The sequence below is a fragment of the Hakea prostrata genome, chromosome 1 (genome assembly GCF_041222555.1).
Source record: "Hakea prostrata isolate BN-2017 chromosome 1, UWA_Hpros_2, whole genome shotgun sequence".
NCBI lineage: Eukaryota > Viridiplantae > Streptophyta > Magnoliopsida > Proteales > Proteaceae > Hakea > Hakea prostrata.
This window is the reverse complement of record NC_142600.1, coordinates 7,353,297-7,373,923: the sequence shown is the minus strand read 5'-3', so window position 1 is coordinate 7,373,923 and position 20,627 is coordinate 7,353,297. Positions and strand designations below refer to the sequence as shown.

Here is a 20,627-nt window from a genome sequence, read left to right as displayed (position 1 = left end):
GGAACGGTTTTGTAAGTGTATTTTGAGTTTCACCTTGGTTAACAATCAAAAAATTGTAGTTGAAATACTTATAATTGCATGTACATATAAGTTTTACTAGTTAGTCACTTTCTTTTTTACATGATATAGTAGTAAATTATGGCTAGCATTGTTGATATGCTTATATCTGAGAAAGTACTCGAGAAAGTATGTCATACACTGCTAAACTTTGGGTAGAAAAAATCAAATTAATGTTTTAATATTTTTTCCTTTTTTAACAATCTAAAGATTCCATCACAAACTCACATTTAGAGACGCTTACTAAGCGTTCCCAAACTTTCAGGCCAGAATACAGCCATACACGAAAATGGTCAAACAAAGCAGGTTGTAACCAGGTTGCAGTCAAAACGCAACATATTTTGGTTTCAACCAAGTCAAAACCATGGTAAAAACTGATTTCATGAACATTGATTGCATTTGCAGTGCAGTGCAGGACTAAAATATGTAATACCATAAAGCATGAAGCATCTAATGAATATTTAGAGAATCTAAGCCATGTCAATGAGACACAGCCAGCATTTATTTATAATACTAAATTAAAATTCTAATTTTTATTTTTTTTGGATGAATAAATAATTGAATTAACTAAAGGGAAACAAACAAATACAAGGCGACCTTTAAGAGGAAGACCGAGGAGAGAGGTTGAGACCCTAGGAAACAACAATAAGCCTCTTCCTTGGGGTGTCAGCAAAATGGGGATGGGGAAAAGCAACAAGCCTAGAAGAAACATAAAAAAAGATGGCATTCCAAATCAAATCTTTCGAGCGGGATTTGGAGGTCCATCTTCGAAGGTTACGCTCCCACCAAAGATGATGGACAGTGGCACCAAACATGAGTTTACCAACCTGATTGCAAATTGAAGAGCCTGGAAAGTTTCTAAGAATCCAAGACCACTCACTAGCAAAACCAAAAGATAGCCTCGAACGGGGCCAAATATAGGATAGGGCTTTTCCCCAGATAGATTTGGAAAAAGGGCAAGAAAAGAAGAGGTGGTCAACGTCCTCCGAGGCATTCCAACAAAGGATGCAGTTTGGGTTAATAGGGATATGGCGGCCAATAAGGAAGGATTGGGTGGGAAGGCCAAGGTTGATGGCCCTCCAAAGGGTAAGAGAGTGCCAAGGGATGTGATTTTTAAACCAAACCAAGGGAGGCCAAGGGGGCTTTGGGTTATGGGCACGAAGAAGGTTCCAGGTTGAAGAGGTGGTGAAGGTTTTAGAAGGGGAAGGGAGCCAAATGGTAGTGTTGTTGGGAGAGTTAGAAATAGAGGGGAGGGAAAATGATGAACATCTAATTCTAAATTAGTTATCAACTTATCGTGAACCTTGATTGCATTTGCAATGTAGGACTACAATATGTAATACTATAAAGCATCTGATGAATATTTAGAGAATCCGAGCCATGTTGATGAGACATGGCCAGCATTTATTTATATTAACAAATTAGTAGGACAAAAAGGTAGAAGTTCCAAGTGTGGGTTATTGGCTTATTGCCCAACTCAATGGCAATAGGACCCCAAAAAAAAAAAAAACTTTAGTACTAGTGTACTACTCCTACGAACCTTGGTATATATATTGTCTAGCTGAAACAACCTGAAGAAATAAAAGAGATGTTGACAAGTCCAAACTCCATTTTCTCTTTGAAGAAGTGTTAATCAATCTCGACCTACTTAGTTCTGTCATCATGAACAGGATTGTATGAAATGTTGATTGCAGACAACTGTCTGAATATAATTGCATGGGAATTTTCACATCTACAAAGAGGAACTAAAGCCCCTTAACCATAGTAATTTGAATATATCATGAGTCATTGCTCTAAACTGATAAGCATGCATATATAATTATTTATTTGATTTAATTTCCCATACTTAGTTAATTAAAAGAGAGTTAATTGAGTAATTTTGTGTCTTTTTCAAGAATAAGGTGATTTTGGTTATTACAGATAATGTGGAGCAAAGTTGGCAAATATATTAGAGGATTTTAATTAAAATAAAATCATGGGATTCAATCTTGCTACCCAAGAAATCATGAATGGTGAGATCCAACTTAATTAATGCAAAGAGAGCATGAATCTTAGCCAAATTGGAAATAGGTGGAGGTCCACGGAACAAAATTGGTAATAAGATCTGAAAATCGTGTAAATAGACCCACCTTGAGTATTTTGGGCATATCTCTCTCGTATGAACTCGGATTGCGGTGATTCAAGATGCTATAGAAAGATAACGAAAATATTTACAACTTTCTAGTTTTGAGTTTTTCCAAGATATCCGAACGAATAAAGGTCGAATTAACAGGTAAAGAGAACGAATTCATTGTGTGCAGGATACATAAAAGAGAAGCCAGCTCAGACAAGACGGCGAACACGGATCTTGGCTCTCATCTCTCTCATTGCTCAAGAAGAAGACCACATCTCTTTCTCTCTCTAAATTTCATCTTTATTTGTTTGATGAAATTTGTTATAATGAGTAGCTAGTTCCTTTTCTTTGGGATGTAGATGAACATTTGTTTATTTCATTAATTTGATTATTCTATATCTTCTAGTTGATTGTGTTCGAGTCTGACAAAGATGTTCTATAGCTAAGCAAACTAAGTGTGCCAAGCTTTGGCGAAGGACGATAGTCTTGCGAAGATAGGGCATATCTAGGGAAGACCATCCTTAATTTGTTTTTAAGCGTACAATTATATCGGTTAGTGAAAAGCATTGGGAATTCGAAATCCCAAAGATCCTCACGTATTCATAGTTAAAGTTTTTGCATTAATTAATAGATTTAATTTAAATTTGGTTTTGTTGAATTCAATCTTTGTAACTTAGCCTTTTAGTTCCCCATACTTCGACCCCGTACTTTTTGCTAGCTAGATTAGTATAGGATTTTATTTTTGATTGGTTAGAGACACGATCATAAACTCAACTACAACACTAGATTTGACCTCTACAGTCTATTTCTTGATTTGCACATTACCAAGTTTCCACCCACATAGCCAAAAGTAGACCTTTGACCATCTAGAAATCCGACATTTATTCATGAACTCAATCTTGATGCCCAACTCACTAGATGAAAAAATCGAGTTTGCTCAAGATCTCATTGGGATCTTACCAACTTGGTGGATTTTATCCCCCAACATGGAGAGCCCTTAACCTTTGCCTCCCTACCCAATTCCTCCTCATCCACTTGCATCTCAATGTTAACCTGATGCAAGACCAGCACCAAGTCTGCCTCTTTTCCTTTGAAATGAACCTAGGGTTGATAGATTGAGGGTTAGGCCTTCGTTTAATATGTCCTTGTGGTTATAGGCTATAGGCCTAAAACTTCAGCATTTAGGCCATGTACGAAAATAGGTTAATTTATCTAGTTTAATTGATCTAATTATGTAAATCGTGCCCAATTTAAGTTGGAAAGGTAGAATAGTCTTTTTTACATTTTATTTTAGTTTTGAGTATTGGACTGGAACCGCCGATCCTGAGACCCCGGAAATGGTTGGTGACGAAGAATAGGTAGCTTGCAAGCATAAGAATTGATAACCGGATGTGGGGGGGGCGGGGGAGGGGCCGGCCTCGACTCCTCCCTCTCAACCCGATAGACCAGGCTCTTTAGACCGGCATCCACCACCGGCCACTGCAAGATGGCCCGGTTCCTATAGGCCGTGGTCAACGCGAACTTTAATTGATCTAATTATGTAAATCGTGCCCAATTTAAGTTGGAAAGGTAGAATAGTCTTTTTTACATTTTATTTTAGTTTTGAGTATTGCTTGACCCCCCCCCTCATAAAAGCCGCCTCCTCCTCCCTCTCAAAACTCCCGCTCTTTGGAGGACCCCACTCACTGGCCCTCTACATCCTTCTAAGCGATCGAGCATGGAGCTCTACTCATCCTCAATGCTCTCCCCATATCTGTCTCTGAGGATGATGCGTCAAGGTCCGGCTCATCTAGATCCATGTCCTGCTCTCCCAACTCCTCTAAGCATGTACCCTGGAACTCATCCCCTTTTGGCCTCTTCTCTACCTCTTCTATTTCCCTCCTTTCAAATACTTTGACATTGCAACTTTTACCTTATAAGGCACATCGGGGAATTCCCTCCCACCAGAAGGGCACTTCAATCGAGTTCCCCACCTCCCCCAATCTATTTCTTGCAGTAGTTACACTCAGACTTCTTCCTGTCCTCCCCCAAAGGCCTACCATGCTGACAGCAATGTCAAACACAGGGAGTCGAAAGTGGTTGGTCTAATACAAACATACATATTATATTAAGCATCGGCAAAACACAAAACCAAAACTCGAACTTTTTAGCCTATTTTTAGCCTATTTTTAGCCTAAACTCACATTACTTATAACCTAAGGTATTCCAAACTCAAGGGATTTTTGGCCAACTAAAAATATGTTTTATAATTAAAATATAAATTATTAGTAATTATTAAATACATGAAATAAGAATTAAACAACCTAAAATTAATTTCGACACCATCACACCATAGATCGAGTGATGGTGTCTCACATACATCAAAACAAAGCCAATTGATCATGTATATGTAGGTTACTTTTTGAAAACGTATAACTTTCTAAGTAATTTTTTTAAAAATATAGTAGCATATTTCAAAATTAAATCCAACAACATAGATTTGAAGATCTAGCTACTAGAGTCAATTTATTAAATTCAAAAGCATCTAACATTATTGTAGCACGGAACAAAGAAAAGATAAAAAACTTTGGGAAAAAAATCCATTACCCTACAAAAATCCTTGAAATAGGTTTAAATGCCCACCAAGAAGTGTCAAAATCACCAAAACAGGGAAGGAAGGCTTAAAAACACCTAAAATGAGCTAACAAATATCAAAAATCAAGGGGAAATGGTGATTGCAACTTGGGTTTCCACACGTTTTCTATCCGTTTCTACGCATCTAGTTCCAAGTGGTGAATTCTCTGCTATCATAGTACAACTCACGCTCTATAGTGTTCCACCAGTCTATAGCAGCACCAACAAGTTTAACCCTAGATAGTCTCATCTTCTTGTATCCAAAGTCCAGACAACTTGTACCAATCAAATTAGTCAATCTAGGGTGGCCCTCCAAATTGTAGAATACTAAAGGGTCAAGGAACCATTGAACTCCTAGAGCTTGAGCTTGACTTTGTGACGGTCTGCACCTCCTTTCATCTTGTCCTCCGTTGAAGTATGATCTGATGTACTCTTCCAAGGTGGTGGGAGTCTAATTAGTTATGCAGTGTGGTCTCTCTTCAGTCTCATACATGTTATAAATGGGATGGTCAAAATGACCAAACTATCCATGAAGTGGTTTGGCCACCCTTGGTGCCACATTCTTGTGGGCTGATTTTAGGCCTAAAATATGCACTGCCCTATGGTTTTGAATCATGGTAACATCATCACTACTGTTAGAAAACAAGCATTAAATAATCAAAACAGCATCTGAACTTGAACAAAGAAAAGAAAGAAGAAGAAGAAGAAGAGAAGAGAGATGAAGAACCAGCAGAAGAGGCATGTTATTCCAGCTTAAGAGTCTAGAATCACAAAGCCCTTTTATTTATAGCTTCTAATGAATCTAATACAACTTGAGAGACAAGTAATTGTCCTCTAGAAAAGAAAAAAAAATATTACAGCTTTATAAACTTTCTAGCTCCTAAAATAGAAAGTTCTGAAAATATAAACTACCACCAAAATAGAAACTATGCTTTTTAGAAACTCCCAAAACTTATGTAGCAAGACTCCTACATTAGAAATAGAAAGTAGAGTAGCATCACTAGCATTTTTCTGTTCACGTGAACAGTACAAACAGATTTTACTGTTCACGTGAACAATACCGTGAACAATAAAAAAATCAGATTTTACTGTTCACGTGAACAGTACCGTGAACAGTAAAATAGCCCGAAGTGTGTATACTTCAACACTCCCCCTCAAGCTGGAGTGTAAACAAAGAAAACTTCAACTTGCACAATAAGTAAACTTGAAAGGTAGCACCAATCTTAAATCGTGTAGCAATAGTAGAAGTCAATAAACGCTGAGAAAACTTCACCCAGGAGATAATCAACACCGACTTTAAAAAAAAAAAAACTTTAATTCTTCATATCAAAAGAACCATCCAATAACGAGAACAGTCGACGATGTTGAAGACAAATAAAGTCCATAAGCATAGCAGGGTCAAAGACATTATCCACATAATGCCAGTAGTATGGAGAAATATCCACACTAAATCTTCAAAATTGCAACTTCAATGTCATATAAATGCTTCGCAAGAAGGCAACTAGTAGGCAAAGTATGGGTAGGTGAAAGGCAATATTGATTATTGTGGACCAAGTAGGTAGGTAAAAGACAATATAAATAATATAGGTTACCGTGGACCAAGTAGGTAAGGTAGTATGGGTTACTACAGACCAAGTAGGCAGGTAAAAGATAGTATGGGTTACTGCAGACCAAGCAGGTAAGTAAAAGACAATATAGGTTATTGCAGACCAAGTAGGTAAGGTAAAAGGCAGTATAGGTTACTGCAAACTAAATAGGTAAGGTAGTATGGGTTACTACGGACCAAGTAGTTAGATAAAGGACAATATAGGTAAAGGTAGGTAATGATATTGTTGTAGAATGCCATAAGTTGAGGACAACGATCTTCATAAGTAATATCCATCAACCCATCTTGAGTAGATAAGGTACCATTCTCCTCCTCACGTGTAGCATTACACGTGGACAATTAATGACAACCAATAACCAATATCCAGTTAAAAAAAAAAAAAAAAGATCCCAAGAAATATAGTTTCCAAGTTCTCCTCATGGTAGGGAATGTTGTAATGTGGTAAATATAGTCCAATGGCGAGGAGTTATGGTATAGATGGGATTTAGTAAAAAGCAAAGAATGGACGAGGAGGGGGAGGCACAGGTTCAACTATGGATAATCAAGAACAATAAAAAGGCAAAATATGTGTAGTACCAAAGGTGGGTAGGAAAAAAAATTTATTAGAAACAACAGTAGTCAATGGAGTAGAACCTTAGCTAATGCTAAATTCAAGTCTGAGATGTTGAAAAAATCTTAGAAGAAACAGAGTAGGTACAAATCTTTATGGGAAAAAAAAAACTTGCAGAAAATTAATTCCACCCACGAAATGGGGAAACAGTTGCCTAGGGATTCGCATGAAATATTGTATAGCATCGTAGGTTATAAACCAATAGTTGAGATGCTAACATATCCAGATAGGTAAATCGCAGCCCTTATCATATAAAAAGGAAACAGCTGCCCAAGGATAAAATACTAGGTAGATCAAACCTTAGAGAAGCCCCCAAAAAAAACTTGTGTAGAAACCATCATGTAAAGGATTGCAAACTGAAACATATAGCCAATCTTCATCTAGATTCCCTGGGTTGTTAGTAGCATGGATAGGTAATATTTGAGTCCTTCATAAGTCATCAAAGAAGCAAACCATATAAACCAGTAGTCATCCCAAATAAATCTTCAGAAACCAGCAAAAGATCCCACAATCTGTAGTATAAACTCATAAACCAGCAGCCCTGAACTTGAAGAAGAATCATAAAATAAATTCTGCGAGGTGCAGAACAGAATAGGGTAGAACAAAAAACTGATTTAAGTAGCACATTATTTGCAGCAGCAGGTGGTTGCGCACCAAAACTTGAGAAGAATAGCTAAAAAAATTCTGCGACACAGAATCGAATAGGTGTTTACAGAGAAAAACAGATCTGCAGAAGGATGTAAAACTGCAAAAAATAATAGATCAAAGTAATCAATCAAGTTATGGGATAAGTAATAGAATAGATCAGTTTATATATTCATCTGATCTAACTATAAAATAAGTACAGCAGTAGGTGGCTGTGCACCAAAGAGAACTTCAAAAAGAATACTTCAGAATAACATTGTTTTGATTAAAAAAAAAAAACTTTGATACCATGTTAGAAGACAAGCATTAAATAATCAAAACAACATCTGAACTTGAACAAAGAAAAAAAGAAGAAGAAGAAGAAGAAGAAGAAGAAGAAGAGAAGAGAGATGAAAAACCAACAGAAAAGGCATGTTATTCTAGCTTAAGAGTCTAGAATCACAAAGCCTTTTATTTATAGCTTCTAATGAATCTAATACAACTTGAGAGACAAGTAATTGTCCTCTAGAAAAAAAAAGAAACAAAAAATTACAGCTTTAGAAACTTTCTAGCTCCTAAAATAGAAAGTTCTGAAAATAGAAACTATCACCAAAATAGAAAATATGCTCTTTAGAAACTCCCAAAACTTATGTAGCAAGACTCCTACATTAGAAATAAAGAGTAGAGTAGCATCACTAGCATTATACTGTTCACGTGAACAGTACAAACAGATTTACTGTTTACGTGAACAGTACCGTGAACAGTAAAATAGCCCGAAGTGCGCATACTTCCACAACTACTAAAGGGAAGACCAAAAAGGCAACCCAAAGGCCTAAAAGAGCCCACAAAAGGGAGACAGTGGGTGGCGGAACCTCACAGGAGGGAGGCAGTGCTTGAAGGCGAGGTGGAAGCGGTGGTGGAGGTAAATCAAAGATAAAGCGAGAGAAAAGAGAAAGGCACTAGTGGAAACAAGGTCAAAAATGGAAAATTATAAGCTATCCAAATCGACAACTCTTATTAAAAGCAATCTAAAAATATCTTGCTAGTCTTAGTTAGGATGCACTCTTATTTTGGGGTGTGATGTTATCAAACTATGTATATGGAAATAATAAAGCTATGATGGCGAATTATAACTGATACAGGACATTTAAACAACCCAAAACTTCAATTTTTGGGATGATTTCCTAACTGAACACACACACACAAAAAAAGAGAGAGAGAGAGAGAGAGAGAGAGAGAGAGAGTATATTTTACACCGCACAAAAATGAATAAAATATGGTGATCTCTTAGTAGAAACTACAAAATGATGCAATTGACAAGCATACAATTTCCCCCCAAATTGGTATAAAGAATCAAATATCAGCTGGAAATAAGCAATACTGCAATTCAGCTACTCATTTAAAGATGATAAAAAACAGTTTCAAGCAGTGTTTTCAGTAAACGCACAAAAAGCAGACCTAGAGTAGCCTTTCCAAGTTGCCCACAGATAAGTTCACTATTGCGAAAATAGACAAACCCATCATTTGGACACATTGTTGCAGGTTCTTTTTTCGTGTAAGTTTTCTCTGTAACTGTGAGATTCAGATAAACCTTCATATGTGCATGAGGACGTACCAAAACACTAAATAATTGTTTCCCAGTCCAAAGCTCTATTGGCTGCAAAATAAATAAATTATATCATAATCAACCAATGGAAATTATATCATAATCAACCAATGGAAAACAGATCAAGCTTCTCTTTTTCATGAAAATAACATTCAGGAAGGGACCCAAATCTAAGGATAAATACGAAAAATAATAGTACAAACAGAAGTGGGGAAAATGACTTCAGGATACATCAAAAGAGCAGAACTATATATCGACAAATATTGAAATAAAAATTATTAGTCAGTCCAAGATTAGAAAATTAATATAGTGAAATCAATAAGCATTGACATTAAGGTGCATCCAATTGTATGTTACTTTCTCTTCCAACCCGAGTACACAACAATCTTCTTTATAACTTTCCAAATGTTGGATTTCCAATAGTCAAGCCCCAAAATGAGGTTCTGCCAAAATAAGGACGCTCCAATAGTGAACGGGATCCAGTTAAACCCGGCCCCAATTCTGAAGCACAGGTCAGTATTTTCCACCCAAAGAATAATGTTCTTTGTAAGTTGAGAAACTGATTCAAAATTTCCAAGAATAGCCACAAATTGCAATATTCAATCAGCATTTGATCCAATGACTAGCACATTGTTAGCATACTTCAAGTGGGATGCCTTTCGAGAGCCATCCTTTGAAAGAACATCCCCAATGGAATCAAAGTTATATAATCAAAGGTCCTTCATACTGCAGACTTTCTCAACATATAGATGAGAAGGTTTCACCCCCCCCCCCCCAAAAAAAATTTATTGAAAGGGCGAGAGAATTCCCCATGTGACCCATGTCAAAAAAGACCATCCAGACATATGCAAACAAGAATATAGAATAGAAACACCAACCCCACCACTTACCCCCATTCTAAACTGAATCCCACAACCTTTGTTACTTCATGCAACACAGACCCTAGATGTGCGCATTGTGCGGTTGCGCTTTCTACAAGTCAGCATATTTACTTGAAACACTTCTCTTCTATTGTACTTGCCAGATTAACTCTCTAGAGACTCATAAGCTTTTCTCCAAGTCATTAAAGACCATATGGAGGTCCTTCTTGCAATCTATAAATCTTTCCATAAGAATACTAAGCAATAGCTTTTGTCACTAGTTCCAAAAGCATAAGACAAAATTGGCTCTCTGTAATAGTAGTTTCATGTCTGTGGGTCTCAGCTCAATAATCCTGTCTCATAATTTCACAATAAGACTTACTGGTTTCATGCCTGTAATAGTCATTGCAGCTCTGACCACAATAGTCAAGAGTATTGATTTTTAGTTTCATGCCTCTATATTAAAGAGTATTGACTTATTAGTTTCATGACTCTATAGTCATTGAAGCACTAATATCATATTATTTCTATAAATTGAGACCACAATGCTTTTCAATTCACCTAGCATTTTCCTTGTGCTCATAATCTTATTACACAGCTTGGTTAACCAAGATAAGCCATCATTCCAACACTCTACCACCCTTCCATTCAAAGCTCATCAAGGCCTTGAGTCTTGCCTACAATCACCCTCCTTGAAGCTTCTTTCATAACCAACATAAGAATTTTTCTTACATATCTATGGCGTGATATCTAAAAAGGTAATGCTGTCTTCTGGAACATATTACTCGAAGTGTCACCATTTATTAGGCTACAGAAGTAACATCCCCAGCTCTTCCTAATGTCTTCATTTCTCATTAGTACATTACAGTCTCCACTTGTGATACATTGAACACAATATAGATCTCTACCTTTCCTTTCCCTCACTTTACCTAATTATAGATACCTCGATTCAGCCTCAATTGGAAGTCCCAACAAGGCAGCACACTTCTAAGATCTTCAATGAAATCAGCCTAAAACCAGATTTTTGAACTGGGCTGTAATGGGATATTTTGGTTACTTCTAATGCTTGGGTCTAAACAAAATTTTAAGGGATGGGCAAGCAGGTCCTAAGAATGATAGGGGGTGAAATTTGGCTAACTCTAATGGCACATTTTGAGAGTCCTAAATTTGGTAAAAGTTTGAATCCTAGTAGGACTCCTATGGTTATTAGGTCTAGAGAACTTGGATGGAGGTGTAACATGGAGGGAATGTAGACTTAACAGAGAGGAAGTGTTTCTCCAAGTTTGATTTGATTCCAATGGTCAAATCAGCATAGTAGATCAGACATCAAAATTTGGGTGTATTGGAAAATCCAAAAATTAAAGAAAATCCCAAAGAAAATAGTAAGAGAAAAACAGGTGATATGAAAGGGGAACGTACACTGAAAGATTCCTAGATAGGGGAGCCTTGTCAAGCTTTGAGATTAATGAGTATGGAGTTTATAGGCAGTCAATTCAACCATAGCAAGAAATATAGACTTGACTTCACCATAAACCTTAATTGTTCTTCAATCTTGAAACCCCAAAATTGAACACACACAGTTGCAACACTCCCTAATAGGACTCAAAACTAAGAAAAACTTTATTAATAATGCCCATTCTAATCAATATGAGGCTATTTACAGCCTTACATAAAGAAGTCGTAGTAAAAGTGAGACCTAGAAACTGACTTGAAACTAAGACAGCTGCAAACCTACTTCTAATTAGCTAATTAGACTCTGCCACAGCAGTCAGCCACAACCAGCAACCATCACTGCTTTCTCCTTGCTTCTTTGAGTACTTTTATTTCCACTGATACGTAACAATCTGTAGAAGGCATCACTTAAAGTAGGAACTATTTCAGATGTTAAAATTTGAATTTTACCCGCAGAAAATTCTGGACCTAGACCAGGCAAGAATTTTGAAACATAGAATTCAGCCCTCTGTTTCTCTAAAGTTTCAAGATTAGTGGTGAGTGGTTGATGTTCCAATAATTCTTCAACTAAACTCTTAGGTCCACTAATAATACTCCATCAACAGGTGGCTATTCTGAGAATAACTGAACATATGATCTTATAAATCAAACACGAAAATATTTTTTCTTGACCAGAGGAATCTTGCAAGTCCTCCTAGATCTGCTTGGATGTTTCATAAAACATAATGCTATTTGCAATAGAAGAATCAACACTATTCCAAATCCATACCTTAACCACAGCATCCTCATGAGTCCACATTTCATGTGCGAAAACCGAGGCTGCTTCTTTCGAATCAACAGCGAGACAATCTTCCTTTAAGTACTTCGGTTTTCCTTAGGCATGGACCTAAGGAAAAAGGCGTACATTGCCTTCGGCCAAGGAAAATAATTTTCAACTCCTTTCAACTTAATACTTGTGATTTGGAACGGTACACCTTCGTTGGATATAGTCTGCGAAGGTTCAGCCATGATTGAGACTTTTAATCACAATACTAGTTACAGACAGACCAACGATCACAAACATAGAAGACCCTATTGTCTTCTTCGAATCTAATTCATTCTAAACATTACAATTACTTTTGCAGCTTGAGGTTGCTACTGTCTCACACGAACAGGAGGGAAACTAAATCGCAGATGACTCACACCCTCAGCAAAGTGGCTTTGATACCATGCAACGAAATCAAGACCCTCTACCAAGGGGCAATCGCAGAAGAGAAGAGAGGCAAGAGAGAAGGAGAGAAGAGAATGAGAAGAAGTGGAGGAAGAGAAGACTTCTATAGAGCATCCTACAACAACAACAAGAAGCCTAGTCCGAACTAAATGGGGTCGGCTACATGGATTCTCGCCTTCTAACCAGCTTTGTTTAAAACCATACTAAATATAAGGCCTAAGCTATGCATGTCTTTTCTCATCACTTCTCGAAAGGTCATCTTAGGTCTGCCCCTAGCTCTTCTAATTCCTTCAATTTGGATTAAATCATTTCTCCGTACAAGGGCATTTACAGGCCTCCCTTGAACGTGACCATGCCACCTCAACCGACTTTCTCAAAGCTTATCACCTATCAGAGCTACTCCTAGACCAGCTCGAATATGATCATTCCTCCATCTTATCATCCTCCTTTCAGCTACATTGATTTTATCTATATGATGCTTCTTAACAGTCCAATACTCTACACCATACATCATAGCTGGTCGTACCACGGTCCTATAGAATTTTCCTTTGAGCTTTAAAGGAATATGTCAATCACACAAGACCCATAACACACCTCTCCACTTCATCCATCCTATTTTAATTCTTTAAGAAACATCATCCTCTATATCACCTTTTTTATTTATCATTAAGCCAAGCTACCTAAAACAATTGCTTTGAAGAATCTCCTTCTCATCAAGTTTCTCCTTCTATAGTGCAGCCTCTCCCCTCTAAATTACTTCATTTATAGTAGATGGATACAAACCTAGAACCAGATCCCAATATCGATGGGATTCTCTCCTACTAATTTTTAGATACATCACAAAATAAAATTCGATCTTGTAAAGATCTAAATCCGTCCCAAAAAAAGAAAGGCATTAAAAAAACCAAATCTACCAGAAAATATGCCACAGAAACTATTCTTTCCTATTCTGTTAGACATCCAAACTTCCTATTTTGTAACCAGAACTGCCAGCTTGATTAGGACTTTCATATTTTGTAAAATATGAATCGCAACAAAAAGTATAATCTCATCCAACACCATATCTTTTTACCTTTCATCTAGTCTCTTGAGCACAAGCTATGATAATCCATCTTTAGCTATGAATAATCCTTCTTCTCCTCACAATAAAGATCCAATGTTAAAAGATGATAATCTAATCTTATGCTTTTGGACAAAGCTTCTTCCCATAATCTATGATATTATTTTGAAAAATGACTCACATGAAATCTGCTCCAAGTATATTCCCTAGAAAAGACTAATTTTGGCAGGCTCATGTATACAAAGTAACCACCCAAACCCACGCCCCACCTTAACCCCAAAAATAAATAAATAAATAAAATCCTCTCCACCACTGCTTTTGAAGTAGCAGATCATCATTTGTCCACTTGATTTTTTGCTCTAATCAGCAACGAAATTCATTCTTTAAAAAAAAATGAAGATAAATTGAACACAATGTTATCAAGCACATAAAGGAAAAGAAACTGCTTACATGACAAAAACACCATCATTAATTAAACCATCTATAGGCGTCCAAAAAATCAATTAACCATCTCCCACCTTAATCAGAGCCGGTGTTGGCAAATCAATAGAATCCATAGCATCACCCATGTAAGAACATAAAAGTGAAAAGGCAGCACGGTCATAAAAGGTGTCTTTTCTTGTTATGAGGAAAGATGACGTCAGAAAATCCTGAGTAGAGGCAACCAAAACTTCTCCATTTTTTGGTGTACATAAGTTGTTCTGCACCTGCACAACAACAGCACACCAATTGCAAATACTAAGGCTACAGTGAATCAGATAAAATAATTAAAGCACCTTTACATTAAACGATAAATCAAAACTGAAGAACTTTTTCATTAAACCAAAAAAACTGAGGCTGAAAGAAATCCTTCCAGAAATACATTAGTGAAGTATATAATTAAAAAGATTCACTGATGAATGCATTGACAAACAGAGAATTTAAGTGCAAAACAGGTTGCTTGCAAATGCAACCTAATAACGAAGATATAGATCAGAGTGTTGGGCAAATCAAGACAACCTTCAGCTTACAGAAATGGCATGGTAAGGATAACTTCAAGAGGATAACATAGAGAATAGTGAGTCCAAGAAGCAGATCCATGCTCATTAGCACAGTGAGCGGTAGCAAGAGATAGGTATAGTTTCACTTCCACCTTAGTCTCTTTCAGGGTCCAACAGGCAATGCACCTTCAAGAGACATTTTGCCTCTGGCCCTGGAAGCGACTGTAGCAAATGGTCGGTTTTATGGAATTTTTGCTTCATGCTGTGAAAGAAACAACAGACAAATTCTCAACAAGCTGTTCACGAGAATAAACACCGAGCAAACATCTGCCCAGAGGTACCGAGTATTTGAGATCCATAGAGATTGGAGTTCTACCTTGTGGACTGACAATATTCATGTATGGTATACCATAACTGTGTAAGGGAACACATTATTGTAGCCAAGAGTACCTCCTATCGAAGTTTAGCATTGTATTCAGACCTTCAGGACAGATGAAATTTTATATTGATTGACAAAAAAACAACGTCGAACGTATATAACCATCTACTGAACCGTTAGTCACAACACATATTCAACAGAAAAAAAAAAAAGAAACATAGAACAGATCAAACATTCATTACAGCAGAATAAAATAGAAAAGCTTACATAGAGAAATGAGGGAGCCTCTCAAAAAAAGAAACATCAAGAACAGATCAAACATTCATGACAGCAAAAACATGTAAAATCTGCGAAAAAATGATGAGCATAAACATAATTTACCCCCATCAGCATAAGAGCCTCTGTACGAGCCTCCTCTGTTTGAGGGACATGCATATTCATTTCATCACCATCAAAGTCTGCATTGTATGGATTGCAGACAGATTCATTGAATCTTAATGTTCTCCAAGGCATCACTCTAGCCTGCATGCATGAAGCAAAACACTAAGAAAATAAATGGAAGACAAAACATAAAGAAATATTATCCAACAAATATAACATAAATTTTTCAAAAAAAATACCCTATGAGACATGATAGACATTCGGTGCAAGCTTGGTTGCCGGTTAAAAAGAACAACATCTCCATCTTCCAAATGGCGTTCCACTATATAACCATATTTAAGTTCATCAGCAGCTTGTTTTCTGGAAGCAAACCTCAAATGCCTGCAGAATAGTACATGTGATCCTACTATCCTAATAATAGCTTCCAATGTAAGGAAATAGTTGGGGAAAATAAAAACTAACGTCATGGAGCCATCAGGATATATAAGAAGATTAGCCCCTGGGTATTTATGAGGCCCATTGCGCACACGCTGTCTCAACTTCTCAATATTGTGACAGGAAACTCGTTCAGGATAAGTTAAAACCTGAGCCATTAAAATTGGTATTGCCACCTAAAACCACAAAACCAGTTAGTAAAATCATCATCAGTAATATGAGCAGCACCAAGTAAAAAAGCAGGACAAACATTTTTAAAAGATGCACCTCTTTAATTCTTATGACCTAGCAAAGGGTGTTAAGTGAAATATCCTACAAGCCACTACGTGACGGCCATTCTTAAGAGAGAGAAGGTCCCCCACTCCCCCCCCCCCAAAAAAAAAACACCTAGGGAAAAAAAAAACTTTTATATAAGAGGTGAGAAGGAAAAATAAATAAAACAAAGGAAGACGAAAACACAATATATAATTATTCATGCCAAGGAAAAATGTTTTCAAAGTATGGCCCACTATACCTCTGTAATTTTGAGGTTCGGATCAGGAGAAATAACAGTTCTGCCAGTATATTCAACACGCTTCCCAGATAGGTTACCACGGAATCGTCCCTGCTTCCCCTTGAGACGTTGAACGAAACCACGCATGGGCTTTGTAGGTTGCATACTTAAGGGAATGCCACGAACATCACTATTTATATATTGTGCAACGTTCACTTGAAGTAATTCCCAGGACTCCTGAATAGAAATTCCAGCCATCAATACCCACGCATCAACATTCAGACTATAGAAGAATGAGAACCTAAAATTCTAATTTTAGAACTTTCTAGGACAGGACCAGGCAGTCCTAAATCCTAATTATACAAATCCTCAGGATCGGCATTGTACAATATGATGAATCATGCATGGATGGATAGATTCAATGAATTCCCAAGGAAAAAAACATTCGCACACAGGAGAGTTCAGAAATATCCATAAGAAAGCATTAGGCAACAGATTCACACACACTTAGTTAAAGAAGGTAGAGTTGCTGCTTTCTGTAATGTGTGGACCCCAATGCCTAAATTTTATCCCATCACATGACTAACATTAATACCAATGCATTACCACCATATCAGATCACAAAGAAAAAGGGACGACATAAAATTTGTTTAATAATTTATTCACAGGCAACAGAGTGAATTTCAGCAAATCAAACATCAATCAAGAGAAAAAATAAATTTATCAATCACAGAAGGAAAAAAAAAGAGCAAGAGGTTGAAAGACAGGTGGAAAGGAGAGTACAAATGTAGCAAACCAAAGCAATTGAGATAAGGGTTCATTCTCAAGCATCTGGTACAGAGTATACAAACCAATGCACCAGTGAGACTCAAAAGAAATTGATATGCTTTATTAGAAATAGTTGTCAGAGAATATAACCGTTACCACCATCAAGTATAAAGGAGCTGATTGGAGTCCTAATATAGTCATATACGGAGTTCTAATATGATTATTAAGCTACAACATTCAACAGGAGTCATTATTTTTGGGGAGAGAATAAACAATTCATTACCAACGAAGAGAAAAAGAGAAATAATGCTTTGCCATCGGACAATAAAATTTTGATCCTCCACAGCCCACCCCACCCCAAAAAAAAAAAAAAAAAACATTAAAAGAAGATCTAAGGGAAATGTTAAGAGAGTCCATGTCAAGGCACTTCTATCATACCAAACATTTGGATGGCGGCCCTGGCCCTATGCCTTGTAGACTCTGTCGTAAAGCAGCATTTGCTTTAATAGTCATACTTAATCTAACAGTAATATCATCTTCATTGCTGCAAGAGAGAAAAACAGGATCTCTGTCACACACTCTAACTGCTAAGAATGCCACTAACAAAGATGAAATATTTCACTAAAGATCATAAGGGTGAACTGAAATTCAAAAAGTCAAACAAACACAACCTTGTTGCCCCAGCATCCATAACAACAGAAGGACGAATGGCTATAGGTGGTACAGCAATGTCCTCTATGATGAGTTTCTCAGGTCTATCTGAAAGGTAAATCAGCTCGCAGTCCTGTAACATGAGAATTAACAAACAAAAACACCGCATGGTCAAGTTGGGCCTGTCCAAGAATTTACAGATAATCCCAGCTCACATGTATGATATTAGTATGTACAAATTTTCAAAATCTTTATCAATAAGGAAAATATACCTCATCCACCATCCTTCTGAAAAGGGCAAGAACTTTAATTGGAGTGAGAACATGAACCACATTGAAGGATGCCTTGGATTCTTTTATATGAGAAACTGCTGTCTGGCATTCCTGCAAACTCCCGTCACTAACATGTGAACGATCATGAATGATACCCAACATTGAACCAGCCTTTTTTACAGTACCTGAAACATAACCAATTATATATGACTTATCGTAAGGTGTCCGGTGTCCCTACAAAAAAGTTTCATTTTCAGTAGTGTCCAAGTTCCTTGTGACTCTTGCCATGTTGAAGTGCCCAACCCAAAAGCTTAACCTATTACATGGAGACACCCAAATAGTACATGAAAGTCATTCAAGGTCTTAGAGGTTTTCCAATGTGAGATTATTCCCAACAATGGGTGATAACAGTGTCTCCTGAATCCCTGATCATGTCACATTTTATTGGTACAAAAGTTGGTACACCATGAACATTCTTATGGTCAGCTAGTTACCTTCTAATTAGTACGAAGGCCTAATTAATTAAAAATAGAAGCAACAAAAAAAGGGAGGGGAACCCATCGAAGTAGAAAAACCTAACATTACCATTGAATGCAAAAACAAATTCTCACAACAAAAACCTAGATCAAGGTGTCCCAACACGTGACATTATTAGAATGTAATAGGGGTACTTCGGTCATGCATTCTGCCTATGTGTTTTATTTCTTCTCTTTACAGGTAGAAATAATTTTCAATATATTTCAAGTTATATGCACTCCTGCCCACAATTTGCACTTTCTAATTGTTTTCTCTTCCTTCAGCCTTGCTCAACTCCTTGTCTCTTGTTCTCTGTTTAGTTGTTGATCCTAGAAATTTCTAACCCGGTATTACTTCTTTTGCTGAATCTGGAGGAAACTTCTTTTGCCATCTCCACTTCAATCTCCTCTGGTACCTCTACCTCATTTTGGCTTGACCCGTGGTATCCATTGGGCATTCTCTTTTCTCTTTTGGTCCCCGTGTAGTTTATGATACCTGTATCCCCAAGACCACCCCTTTGTCCAATTTCATTTTTTATGGTTCCTCGTCCCCCGCCCCCCTCCCCATTCTCACACAAGTTTGGGATTCCCTTCCGGCCTTCCCCCTATCTCCAATTCCCCCTATGACATCACCATTTGGCTTCCCTCCCCTTCCAAGACCTTTACCACCTCCGCTGTCTAGAACCTTCTCCGTGCCCATAACCCCAAACCCCCTGGCCCCCCTAGTTTGGTTCAAAAACCACATTCCTCGGCACTCCCTTTCCCTTTGGAGATCTCTCAATCAAGCCCTCCCCACCCAATCCCTCCTTATTGGCCGCCATATCCACATAAACCCAAATTGCATCCCCTATGTTGGAATGGCTTCGAGGACATTGATCACCTTTTCTTTTCTTGCCCTTTTCCAGTTCTATCTGGAAAAAAAAGCCCTTTCTTTTATTTGGCCCCGTTCGAGGTGACCTTTTGGTTTTGCTAGTGAGTGGTCTTGGATTCTGAGAAATTTTCCAGGCTCCTCCATTTGTGATCAGGTTGGTAAGCTCGTGTTCAGTGCTGTTGTCCACCATCTTTGGTGGGAAAGGAATCTTTGAAGATGGACTTCCAAATCCCGTTCGAAAAATATGATTTGGAATGCCATCCACTTTGATGTTTCTTCTAGGCTTGTTGCTTCTCCCCTCCCCCTGATTGCTGATACCCCAAGGAATAGACTTATTGTTGTCTCCTGGGGCCTCAATCTTTCCCTTCGGCCTTCTTCTTAATAGACTAACCTTTGCATATGTTTCTCTTGCGTTATTTCTATTATTTACTCATCCAAAAAAAAAACCTGGTATCACAAGATGGTTTCAAAGTCGAGCAAGTATGTCTTCCTCACCTACCTATGGAGCCCTAGAAGAGAAGAGGTGATGTAACCAAGATTGGCAACCATAAGGCAGTGCATATTTTAGGCCCAAATCAGCCCACAAGCATTCGGCACCAAGAGTTGGCTGGATTACCTAATGGGTATTTTGGTCATTTTACCACCCCTGAGGCCAAAGTGGTCTAGTTAGTTTCACAAGCCGTTAGGAGTTAGAATCTTTACGTAAATCATTTCCAGGGGTTTCACAGGGCCTAAGGTTGATTCCCCAAACCATAGGACCCCTAATTCCATCCAGGGGTATTTTGGTAACTTTGCTCACATCTGTGACAATTAGGTCCGATGCCCATCCAGTCCAAGGTATTGTCTGAACCTTAGACTCTTAGAGTTAGTTATAGAGTTTTCTTGTTTGAGTCAAAAGTCTTAGTCAAGAGCAATTGAGTTAGGCTTTGGATAAGCCAGCTACAGTTCTAATTGGTTATCCAATTTAGACCCTTTTTTTATTTCTTAATTTGAGGCTATATATATAATTGATTAATCAAAATACCAGTTTAGAGGCAAGTAAGGTCGTGGTCTTCTTAGTAGAGCCACAAC

The 20,627-nt window shown here is 37.5% G+C and overlaps 1 protein-coding gene across 3 annotated transcripts in view; it reads right to left on the bottom strand.

The window, feature by feature from the left end:
• Window positions 1-20,627, bottom strand: part of NRPC1 (nuclear RNA polymerase C1) — a 66,594-nt gene that overhangs the window by 39,347 nt on the left and 6,620 nt on the right. For all 3 annotated transcript variants that reach the window (XM_089159115.1, XM_089159122.1, XM_089159130.1), the window contains exons 5-13: window positions 18,171-18,355; window positions 17,919-18,031; window positions 17,686-17,791; window positions 16,501-16,716; window positions 16,014-16,162; window positions 15,791-15,932; window positions 15,552-15,692; window positions 14,330-14,518; window positions 9,082-9,280 (exon numbers count right to left, since the gene is read on the bottom strand). In XM_089159115.1, the coding sequence (XP_089015241.1) occupies window positions 9,082-9,280; window positions 14,330-14,518; window positions 15,552-15,692; window positions 15,791-15,932; window positions 16,014-16,162; window positions 16,501-16,716; window positions 17,686-17,791; window positions 17,919-18,031; window positions 18,171-18,355 (1,440 nt within the window). The remainder of the gene's footprint in view (window positions 1-9,081; window positions 9,281-14,329; window positions 14,519-15,551; window positions 15,693-15,790; window positions 15,933-16,013; window positions 16,163-16,500; window positions 16,717-17,685; window positions 17,792-17,918; window positions 18,032-18,170; window positions 18,356-20,627) is intronic.